General features: G+C 35.5%; 1 protein-coding gene across 1 annotated transcript; it reads left to right on the forward strand.

Annotated features, from left to right (window-relative positions):
• Window positions 1–141: 141 nt before the first annotated feature.
• On the forward strand, window positions 142–11,541 carry retreg1 (reticulophagy regulator 1). Its single transcript, XM_026206303.1, has 9 exons — window positions 142–454; window positions 1,239–1,345; window positions 1,457–1,487; window positions 6,826–6,952; window positions 7,384–7,468; window positions 7,784–7,906; window positions 8,210–8,280; window positions 8,423–8,546; window positions 9,663–11,541. The coding sequence occupies exons 1-9, from the start codon at window positions 213–215 to the stop codon at window positions 10,118–10,120; spliced, it is 1,368 nt and encodes a 455-aa protein (XP_026062088.1). The 5' UTR covers window positions 142–212; the 3' UTR covers window positions 10,121–11,541.
• The last annotated feature ends 889 nt before the right edge of the window (window positions 11,542–12,430 follow it).

Raw genomic sequence — 12,430 nt, forward strand, 5'->3', positions numbered from 1 at the left:
GCAGTATGAATGCATTCAAACAAAACGTTGATTTGGCTGTAATCTTGAGCAATAAACTGCATGCAGAGCCTAAATCATCCAGAGCACAGCTGACTGAACGATGACGTAAGAGTTCCCAACAGCAACCCGGGGCTGCCCCTGAGTGACGTCAGCGACTAAACAACAACAAAATTAACAGCAGCTGGCAGCGCGCGCGAGGAGCGAGGCTTGCGATGGCTAATCAGGGTGGATGCGACAGCCTGGATGCTTCAGAGGTGGAGTCGGTGGGAAAGACTTCCTCCAGAACAGTCAGCTCAGGTGGAGGAGGAGAGATGGCGGAGAAAGAGGAAGAGCAGCCTTCGAGAGTCCGACACCCTGCAGACACTGATCCTCTGTGCCGTATATCAAAGCTGATTAACTGGAAAAAACCCTTATGGACTTCCGCTTTCTTCGCAACTACAAATATAGCGTTTTGGTGAGACACATGACGCAGCATATTTTTATTACATGCATGAATGCAGATATCACATTTTCTTTTAAGACATAGTGATGTTGGAGTTTAAATAAAATATTGCATCAATGGGTCAGTCTTTGTCGCATTCCAATGCTCTACATTTCTCTGCCTAATTAAATCAGCAGGCCTAACCTAAGGCATTTTCCTTTGACCATTTTCTCTGTAGGCTATCTGTGGTTCCATTGGACTTCACAGTTGTTCGTACTGTGGAGGACCTTTTGTGCTAGTGACAATTGTTTCTTTTGCATTGCATGATACCTTTTTTGAAGACAAACTTTCAAAAATGTAATATGCATTTCCCTGCAGGCATGCAAGCTGTCAATATGTTTATGGTATTTGTTTGTTTTAAATAAATCTTGTTGTGGCATGTGGACAAATACTGTATTTGGGTTAACATGGCATTATTTGGAGTGCGATTAGGAATTAGTTTCACCCTCAAACCACATGATTTTACATAACTTGTAATAAATAGAAATAATAATAAGTTATTATTATTTCTATTTATTACAAGTCATGTAAATCATACATAGATTTAATAACCACACTTGAGCATTTAGTTTTATTGTTTTTAAAAGCATGATGACAGATCTTAGATCATTTTGCAACTTTTATCTTAAAACAAACAAACAAAAACAAGCACTATACATATGAAAGTGATAGAGAGATAGATGTCCGTTTACTGTAACTGTGCACGTGATTAAAGATGGGAAACCTGATTGTTGTTGTTGTTGTTTTTTTCATGCAGGTTTGTGTCTCTTAGTCCCTGTCGGGTGTTCAACCTCCTCTCCATGTGTGTGGCTCTCTTAGTGATGATACAGTTGATGGGAGATGTGTCTCTTTCCAGATCCAGAGGTGTGGGTTTGTTTCATATATTCATATGTGTCACTGTTGTTACTGTAAGAATAGAAACACATTTGCCCACCACCAGTGTAGATCCCATGGATGTTTATTTTCATCTTACAGGAGCTGCTCTATGGAGGAGTATGACAAGCAGGTAAATTTAGAGCTCGCACACCTGTTCAAAGGCTATGTTTACTTATTGATGATAAAATATTGTTCAAAGTAAAAAAAAGTTCTATTTTAATATATTATGAATTGTAGTTTTTTCTGTGATGGCAATGCAGAATTTTCTGTAGCCATTGCTCCAGTCTTCAGTGTCACATAACCCTTCGGAAATTATTTTAATATGCTAATTTAGTGCTAAAAAAATTTAGCACTAAAAAAACCAAGAGACACTTTTTAAAGGATTCCTTAAGGAACAAAAATATTTGAAATATAATTTTTGTAACATTAAAAAGGGCTTTTGATCAATTTAATGCATCCTTGCAGAATAAAAGTATTATTTTCTGAAAAAAGTTTTTCGAATTAACTGATCAACAGTGATCACCATATATATATATATATATATATATATATATATATATAATTATTTCATTTTGAGAAAAAGCTGCATTTATTTTCATTAATAATTCATTTTGGATTCATATGAGTTTGAAACAACATGACAGAATTTTAGTAATAGTTGCGCTTAAAGTTTACTTGACTCAAAAATGTGATTTGGGCACACATTTGAATGTATTATGTATTTATAAATGTATTTTTCCCAATCATAAGCTACAGTCCAGTCTGTAGCCACTAGAGAGCGTCCTATACCTCTGATTGGCATTATTGATGACATACAGCATAAAGCCTGTCATGTGAGTTTAGAAATGTCAGTGAAATCCAGTGCTTCTGTGAAGGAGCTGTTGTGAGAACAAGACTAATTGAGAAATCTAACAAAGCATTCCTGACCTTTTGAAACTTAGAAATGTACAACACTGGTAACATTTCTTATGCAGCAGTTTGAAGAGTGTGTCCAAGTGAACCAAGATTATATAATCAACAAATCCTTGCATATGAGAACATTCAAAAGTCGGCCTAAGTTTATTAAAGTATTGGATTAGTGGGAGGCTTGATGAATTTATCCAATACTGCTTATCAATGGCCTTCGGCTTTCCATTATTTTAATCTGGCTTGTGTCGTGCTGTACTCTGACCAAAGTTTCCCTGTCATTGTTTACATGCTTATGGTAAAAACAAAAGCAATGGCACCATTGTGCTCCAGTGGGTGAGATGCCAATGTAGTAATCTTCAGTGTGGTGTTCATTTGAGACGGGTCTCATTAAAACCTTGGGGACTTGACCAACAGCTGCAGGATTGCCTCAGCTCGTTCATTTCTGCCGGCTGCTGTTGATGTGAGTCTTGTTCCACCAGTTGTCTTCACCCGGATCTTCACTCTGACACCTTTGCCCCCTGTCCCTCCCATAGCTTTCAGTTGTGCCCTACTTTTTGTGTTTTGTTTATTTCATAGAAGTTAATTTATATATAGAGTGTGATGATGATGAATGTTCCACATTAAGAACTTTTGTGTTTTTATGAAACAGAAGTTATATGGTAATACAAAATTTAGTTACTATTTCTTTTCTACAAATGTTTCACAATATATTTGCAGTACAAATGTACTTATATGTTTAATCTGTAGTGATGTTTATTTGTAGATTGTGACGCATGCACTGGAGTGGGTTGTTTTTGTCTTGTGGAAGCATGTCGTGTTGTGAAACTTGAGTTTATGTTTCAGACTGGGTGACACGGCGAGTAAAATGACACAGCCGTTTGTGTGCTCAAGAGTGCATTTCCTCGCCATTCTTATTGGGAGGATTTTGGAGGGTCCCATTAGAGAAGCCAATCACATCACAGGATATTAGCTAACAAAGGGTGTGTCCTCCACTCAGTGGCCCATTGGAGGAAGGATGAGTGAGGTTTAGATGACTGGTATTATTTGTTCGCTGACCAATTGACAAGTCATGGTCCTTTCATCACAGTCAAGTGACCAAATCATCATAACAGATAGAATGATACAAATAAAGAGGTCATATAAATAATAAAGACAACAGTTATCTGTTTACACAGGGGAGACTAGGCAAGTTTTTACACTTTTTACTCTCATTATTTGGGAATGTCATTTTTGGAAAGTCAGTTTCTGTACTTATAGTCTGAAGTATTGCATAGAAAACAGTTTTTGAAAGTTATTAACTAGGTATAATGGTTTTGTGTTTAAGCAAACGATACTGGGGTAAGCAAAATGTAAACAATAAAACAATCATGAAAAGCAAAAATATTAAATATAAAAAAATAGCAAACTGTTGACAAAATTTTTGACCATTTCAAACATATTTATGAAAATTATTTCATACCATTTGTGAAGATTAAATATTTAATTGTTAAGCACAGGTAAATAAAATACATTTTATAATTTTTTAAAATAAAACAAAAATGTCTCAAATGGAAATTTTTAATATATGCATATTTTAAATGCATGGAAATAATAATAAAACAATAAAAACGTGACAACCTGCCCCCAATGGACATTTACAAAAAATACCCATGTCCTGAGAATATTACTAAATTGATTTTGCTTTCATGATATAGCTGACTCGTCGGAATGTTTTCTAGTTTAGTTTTATTATTCAGTTGTTTGGTGTTATTTATATTGTATAATATTAACTTATATATGTTGCGCTAAAGAGGTTCTATATTTAAAATATAATTTAACATATAAATAAATGTAAAATATCTTGAAATATAATGAGATTTTACAATTCACAATGAAACCGTAATTTATTACAAATCAGTGAGATTAACAGAGAGATTATTATTATTGTGATGTCAGGGAGATTCTTTGTTACACACGTACTTGCATTGAGAAAAATTTGTGTAATTAAATACTCTTCTGAGAGGGTCTCATTCTGTGAAGAGAGGTATTAAGGGGGTATTATGTGGAGTGTTTGTACGTGTGTGTGTTCATGCCCCAACACTGTCTCTCTGATGCCTGCTTGTGGAATGCTGTGTGACTCTGGTATTTTTAGACCTGACCGGTTGAAATAGTGAAGCTCAGGCCTTGGTCAACATAAACACTAGCTAGTGTGGCTTCATGCAACACTTCATTTGTGACTCTTGTCTGAACTCTGGAACTTATCACACTCACACACTCACCTTCTGACTTACCTGAACGCCTTTCATGTTGAAACCCAGAGATTTTGAGATGACTGCTGAAGACCGTGGATCAGCACTGAGGTAAAAATTTTATATATATATACACATACACATACACTACTGAAAAATTTTTTTTCAAAGAGTGGTTGTTAACTTACTAGGAATCAGTGTGAGTTATACCTGACTTAAGTGTCTAGTTTTGTTTATATGACTTGGATATTTATTTTGTGTCTTATTTCCTTAATTTTTTTTTTAGGAAAACTTTATTTGAATCGAGTAATTTATCTTACTTGCATTAGTTAGGTTTGTCAGGTTTCATATAAGAGCTCGTTCCAAATTATTACAAATGTCAGTCATCATGCATCTGGGACTGTCTCCATAGTGACGCTTGTTTTGGAACATTTGCTAGGAGGAAGATCATGTCGATTGTCAAAAGTGCTTTATAGGTATTGATACGTGCATGTATACCACACAGCCATGGAACCTGTCAGTCATGTGCGACAAAGTGTACTTGAACAGGCCCACAGCTAAAAACATTGTAAAAGTACTGCGATTGCCAAAGCCAAAGGTCCTTTTACATTTATTGTAAAATATTAAGAGACACTATTGATTGTCAGAGGCATTCCCCAGCTGTTTGTTTTGAGCTATTTTAGTGCTCTGTCACTGGGTCTGTTTGAGTGTCAGATAAGTACCTTTCTTTGTTGTTTTAGCGATTAGCATGGAAGTCAGCTAAAGTTAGTCGAGTGGTTTGGTTCTCAGAATCCAGAGTCACCTGTTGTTGGCATTTGCAGAGACATTAGAGGCTTTTCTACCCATCTTCTTTGGTTTTAAAAGATTTTGGACTTTCTTGAGGCAGCAAACTTTATTTGGTTTTCACATGATAACATTAAGCAGTAGCAAGCATGTGATGCGGTATGATTTCAAATAGCGTTAACTATCAAACAACAAGTAGTGTTAGTCAACACGCAGATTTCCAAAAAGATGTAAAAAAGATCTCATCTGATGAAATCTCTTAACACTTGTGTTGTGAGCATTACACCTCATTGATCTCCAGTCATCAGCTCTGGTCTGGGTTGGGCGAGCCTGCCCTCACTTTCTCTGGCACTTTGGCTTAGATGGTGAAATGCTAATGTGAGCTCTGTTGCCTCATAGTCACATGCCCCCCATGTGCTCTGTTTAATAGGAAACCTCCGGGGAAACATTTCTCTGTAAAGTTGGAGGTGGTTTACGACCTTTTGGAGGAAACGGATCTGTAGGAGAGTTCCTAATTGCATGGGTTATGTGAAGCTTGTTTGTTTGAAGGATTTTGTGTTTGAAATGTTTTCGACTTATAGGTGGCATTGTTCAGTTTGTTTTGGAGATGGGAAACATTGGGCGACAGCTGTGAGGGGATGGGATAGGGGGCATTACCACAGATAAAGGGCATTAACAAGCCGCCTTTTAATAGATGCCAAGAAATTCCCCCGTTCTGAAAGTCATGCTAATTCATTCACAGCCAAATGTTTGACCAAAGAAATATTTACTTGACTTTTTACCTGATGTTATTATTAGCTGCCCAATATTTATTAATAAAGCTATTATACTTTCCATGAAAGGGAACTTTCCACATAACATAAAATGTGATTTAAACTCGGCAAAGAGTCTCAGCAGGCTCATGGAATAGTGATTCATGTAATTAAAAATATGTTTGACGATGTACGCTGCCAGTCAAGGATCTAAAAAGATTGATATGTAATCATATTTTAAAACAATCTTGAGTGAACCGTTAAATAAGTGAAGGCAAATTTTACAATTGGCAGTGATTCCCTCATTTATAAACCAGGCGTTTGCAGGGTGCCTCCTTTACAGTTATCTCATGAACCCATTTTAGATATTATAAGAATCCTCTTGTACATTTCTGCAGTCATCACTCAGACTGAGAAGTATTTCACAAATGCAGTGTCTGCTCTGATAGTGCTAGAATCTGCATTCAAAGGCTTATACACTGTCTAATGTTATAGACACTGACAGCAGTTTATTATAATGGACTAAGGTCTACATTTCTGTTTAATTCTTTCCATCCTCCATAACATGAATTTACATGTCCTGTATAGTGTATAGGCATGTTGTGTCATATCACAGTTCCAGAGGTTGAGACTACAAATATATAGCAGCAAATGTGTTCAAAAGATATGCAATGATAAATAAAGTTTACATTGTTTAATTGAATTAATGAATGAATATGTGCTTTTGCAGAAAGGGGCATCTTAACTTCTGGTTCAACTTTGATGATCATTTATTTTACTGCTCTTTTAATTGTAGCTGGGAGGTCATTGATTCTGTCCAGGAGGGCAAGTCTGGATCAGGATCTCCTTTCACAGACTTCTGGACGAGCCTCAAGCTCTTCATTGAGGAGACTTCCTCTTTTAAGCAGCAGAATCCAGGCAAAGTATGGACAGATTTAGTTTTTTTTCAATACTGTGTAGGTTATGCTAGGTTAAAATTTGTATTTGGATCATATCAAATGTTCTTAATTACTTCTACATTTTCCCCATTTTAACCACCATTTTGCCTTCTCTTTGTAATTTTTCATGGTCTGACAGTGGTCTTAATATTAATTTATATCATCACTGATGATGTTTCCAGGTGCATCAAATAGTGATGCATGTTGAAAGCATATTTGTAATATTTAAATTTTTTAATGCATAAAAAAGTATATATATAAATGAATATCATAAAAGCATGTATAATAATGATAAAATAATTTTAAAAATTATATTTAAAATAGATTTAAAGTATAGCATGCCACACCGCAGTTTATTGACTCTTCTAAAGTATTTTATGTCAACTGTTCTATTTTAAATGACTGTCTCATTGCAGTTCTGTCTGCTGGTGTGCAGTATGTGTTCTTTTCTGGCAATACTTGGACGTTACATTCCAGGGGTTGTTATTTCATACATCTTAGGTAAGCACCAAATTAGGTCCTACACAAAAAAGATGGTAATTAATAGGTTTTGCTATGTCTTTTCATTAAAGTCTTTGTACAACTGTTTGCTACTATTGGCTAAGGTGAGCATAGCCTTTCCTGGATTTACCTCCAGCACACTCGATAACATCCAGCAGTCTGTTTGTCATGTGATAGTGGATTCCTAGTAATGTTACCATGACGATATTCCCAGTCAGTCTCTGGTTTCTCTTTCTTCCTGGCAGTCAGTAGGTTCATAAACGCACTGGTAAGAGTGACGCACACTTTAATAGTTTCTACATCTGTGTACTGCAGTGCTGGGCATTTTTCTCTGGCCTTTGGTGTCGTCACATGAGTTTGGGATGTGGTTGGAACCAGTTCTGCAGAAACTGGACTTTGGAGTGGGCGAGTTTCTTCAGAAAATAAAGGAGAATCATGGTACATCTAAAATACACACATAGAAAATTACTGAATTTTACATGAATTCCAGCGTAGCTAGACCCCAAAATACAATTTGCACTTAACACTAAGTAAGGGTGACTCATCTGAATGAATTCAATGGAGTTTGGCATTAGCATGTTGCTAAGCTAACAAGGCAAACCATTAATAAGCACATAAAGCATAGTATACACGCAGTTTTTAAATTACACTAATGTATTGTTTATCGATTCTGTTTGGTTTTTAATGTTATATTTCAAGTAATGGCTGACTTGCATTTTCCTCAATCCTTTCCTGCTTAAGAGAAAAGGATACTCCAGTCACAAGCCAAGAGAGAGAGCATTGAAGCAGATCTGTCGGCACTTTTCCCCAAGGTCAGTGAGTTGCCACACTGGCAAGTTACTGTCACTCACGCTTATGAAGACTGTGAGGGCTTTAGGATATGACAATAATATCATATACATAATATGTCCATTTCCTGTCTGTGTGTGAACTGATATTGAGTATCTAATACAGATGGACTCCACCGTGTGCAAAGAGCTGTCTGTATCCGACACAGAGGTCTCTGAAATAACATGGACTGACAATGGCACCTTTAACCTTTCAGAGGGACACACACCTCAGTCAGAAAACTCTGAAGGTAAAGCTCTCTTACCTTCTCCGGAAATATCTGTTTGTGGGTGACTTTCCAGGTCCAAATATGGTCTAAATATAACAAATGATACAGATAGACTATACATAACAAAGCCCCCACCCCCTGCAAATTAACTTCTAGAAACTGGTATGTGTTTGTGTGTACAGTATGTATGTGTGTGTGTGTGTCTATATATATATATATATATATATATATATATATATAATATACTATTTCACTATTAACTAGTTGCTTATTAGCATGCATAATACTAGCATATTGTCTGTTTATTAGTCCTTGTTTATTAGGCACTTATTAATGCCTTATTCTGCATGACCATATTCTACATCTCCTAATTCTACCCAATACCTAAACATAAAGCCACAAATTAGGAGTTTGAGGGGAAAAATATTGATTATGTGTTCCCTAATCTAAAATGTTATCTAATATTTCTCATTCCACAAGAAATATTAAGCAGCACAACTGTTTTTTAACTAATAACAGTAAGAGATGTTAAATGTTGCTTGAGCAGGGAATCAGCATATTAGAATTAATTTTTCTGAAGGGTCATGTGACACTGGACTGGATGCTGAAAATTCAGCTTTACCATCACAGGAATAAACTGCATTTTTAAATCCAAAATACTTATAGATAAAAATTAGCATTATTTAAAAAGTGATTTAAAATTGTAATAATATTTCACAATATTAATAGTTTACCTTATTTTTTAAATGAACTGTATCATTAAATTTTTTTACTGACCCAAACTTTTGACCTGTTTGTATTCAATGTATATTATATGTTGCATACTATAAATAAAGTCTAAATAAATATGTACTAGTACACTGGAATCAATTAGTCAGCAGCATGGTGTGATTATAAAAAAGGAGATTTAAGTATTGAATGTATGTCAGGTTTCTAAAAAAAACAAAAATTTTTCTTTATGTATTAGAGCCATTTTTTGTAAAAGTATGTAATGTCTAAAACCTTGATGGCGTATATAGGTTTGAGGCATTCAATAATATATATTATATTAAACTGTATTCCAGTTGCATTTGTTTATATATCTCATTGTTTTTTGTTTTTTAATGGAGCGTTTTCCATATTATTTATTTGAAATAGACTCAGACCGGCGAAGTGACGAGGAAGTCTTCGACGGTGGACTGCCGGAATTTCCCTCCTTGGACAATGGCTTGGGAACAAATGGAGATGACGATGAAGACCTGAGCATTGGGATGCCCACCCCTCCAGCCCATCCCAGCAGGGTCAGGTCCACACAGTCAGAGCAGGAACCCGTGGCCCAAGCCCTGGAGGTTGTGCAGAGGCTGGCTGGAGATGTAATCACAGCAGCAGTAACCGCGGCCATGCAGGAACGTCTGGAGGCGGCTGTAGCACCTGCGCTGGTCCAGGCCCTGGCTGAGGAATCGGACAGCGACGCGGAGGACTTCGAGTTGTTGGACCAGTCAGAGCTGGAACAGCTGGAGGGCGAGTTGGGGCTGGACCGCTCGAGCCGTTCAGAAACGTCTAAATCTAACAAACCCTCCTCAGGCTTTCTGTCCAAACTACTGGGGCACCAATGATTTTATTCAGAGGGGTTCTGCTTCCCTCTGTGATGGGATGTGGGTGGGAGGATAAATGTTGGGTTTACAGGGAAAGGTCCAGAGTAATGAAGGTATTCCATTGTTTTACTTTGCTGGCGTGATTCAGTTGTTTGGCTATAAAAACAAAGTCATCTGTGGAAGGAGGCTATTTATGTATTTCACTGGGAAGGTGATTGTGGCTGGTTTTGGCGTAGCTCCATCTTAGTGGGTCATTGGAGGAAATGGTTTTCACAGTGTTTCCTGTCAACCTCCAACCCGCCAATGACCAGAGGGTTATGGACCAGAGTAAAGTCATTTGTTTAGCTGTTAAAGGGCTGGTAGATACAGGATATTCCTTATTTTGCTGCCAAATATTTTTTTCAACTTCCTATAATTACTCATAAAATTAAGCTTCATGGCCAAAGTGTAAGGGCCTCCCACTAACTGACAATCAGGAATGCACTTATAAGCAAACAGAAACACATTGTAGAGAAGTACACGTGTGACAAATACTGGATGTATTTTTATTTTAATATTTTTTTAGAGTGAACCAACTAGGCACTAGAGCACATATGCACCAAAGTTTAGATTATGATTTAGATATTCATCAAATAGTGCTTAAAGGGATGGTTCAACCAAAAATGAATATTCTGTCATAAATGGTGTTTAATGTTGTTTTAGACTCCATTGACTTTCATTTTATAAAAAAAAAAAACAGTAACACTAAATATTATCTTTTGTGTTCCACAGAACACAATATTTGAAAAAAAAAAAAATGAAAGTGTGTAAATAATGATCATTTTTGGGTGAAATCTTTCTCTTTAATGTACACAAAGACCTTAATTTTTTTTTTTTTTCAGGCAAAAATGTAAAACGTATTTAATCCCCAAGAAAAATGTAGACGGAAGACACTTGTACTTTTAGTCAGTTTTATAAATCAAAATGTCTCTTTGGGGATCATTATCATGCTTTCAGTCTTTTATCAACTGACCCATTATTCATAATAGCCTTTTCATCAATGTAAGTACAGATGGACATATAACCAAGAGTGTTTCTGTTCACAGTGTGTTGCTTGGTGTGTATCTAAATTTAGTGTTTCTAACAAACTTCTGATGTATAATGAATTTTGTTTTGAGATGTATCAAACGCTTTCTATAACACATTGGCCGAATAGGAATTTCTGCCAGTCACTATAATGACTGCTATCCAAAAATGATTCTAATCAGTGTCAGTTTGATCATTTTTTATTTTTATTTAAATGTATTATTTATTCCTATATATCTCTCTTATTAGATTGCTGCCACGCACATATGATTGCCTTATATGCCTGTGCAAGTCTGTCTGTCAGAGCAGAAGAGAATAAGCAAAATGTAGTTGTATAAACAATCTCCAGAATGTAATTAAAACCGTACAATTCAAAATTGTGGTTAATGTCATTATTCTGAATGAGGCTTTGCAATGGAAAAATCTTAAGTGACTTTGAAAAAAAATCCTAAATGAGGTCAAAACATAATCATTCTGGTTTAAATTTCACATTTAAATTTTTTTTTCTTCACTTACACTTATATTTTTAATTATAATTGTATATAAATTCTAAAACAAATTGTTATTAATTCTAGAAATTAAGGACTTAAAAACTTGATGTTTTGTAATTTTGAAATGGAAAAGCTAAATTTAACTTAAAAAGCTATAATTAATTAAATTGTAATGATAATTACAATTGTTAATTGTATTGTTAATTGTCACCAAATGCATGATTAAATAGATGAAACATTTATTCACTATCATTTGATCCAGGTACTAGTGTTTTCACTATAGGTAAATGGGAGGAAAAGTCCTCTTCATAAATCTGATACTTTTAAAAAGCACCCAGTGATTTACTCGTAGTACACTTGTAAAGCACACTATCCATACATCATCTAAACTTTACCAAAATAAAGTCATGTTTCAAATGTGTATGATTTATACTCATCACTTTTCAGGACTGCATCCAATGCACATGAGTTAAACTGCTTCGACTATTCAAATCTGAAATAATTTATCAAGAATATAAATATTATGACAGCTTTTTATGGAGAGATGTTTATAATTACATGCATAAAGCAGATAAAAAAGAACAACACCAATATTTTCAGTTACATTCAGTCTGAACAAATGCACAAGATGCAACATGACTGACTGTATAGGTTATAGCTTAACATACTGAAACAATTAGAAATAAACTCTTCCATAATTCTGCATCTGGTAGTCCTTTAAAAGATTCAGGCGCAGCAGGAGATGTTTTTACTACCGCAGAACTTCTTTCTGAAG

This window comes from Carassius auratus, chromosome 27 (assembly GCF_003368295.1).
Source record: "Carassius auratus strain Wakin chromosome 27, ASM336829v1, whole genome shotgun sequence".
In the NCBI taxonomy this organism is placed as follows: domain Eukaryota; kingdom Metazoa; phylum Chordata; class Actinopteri; order Cypriniformes; family Cyprinidae; genus Carassius; species Carassius auratus.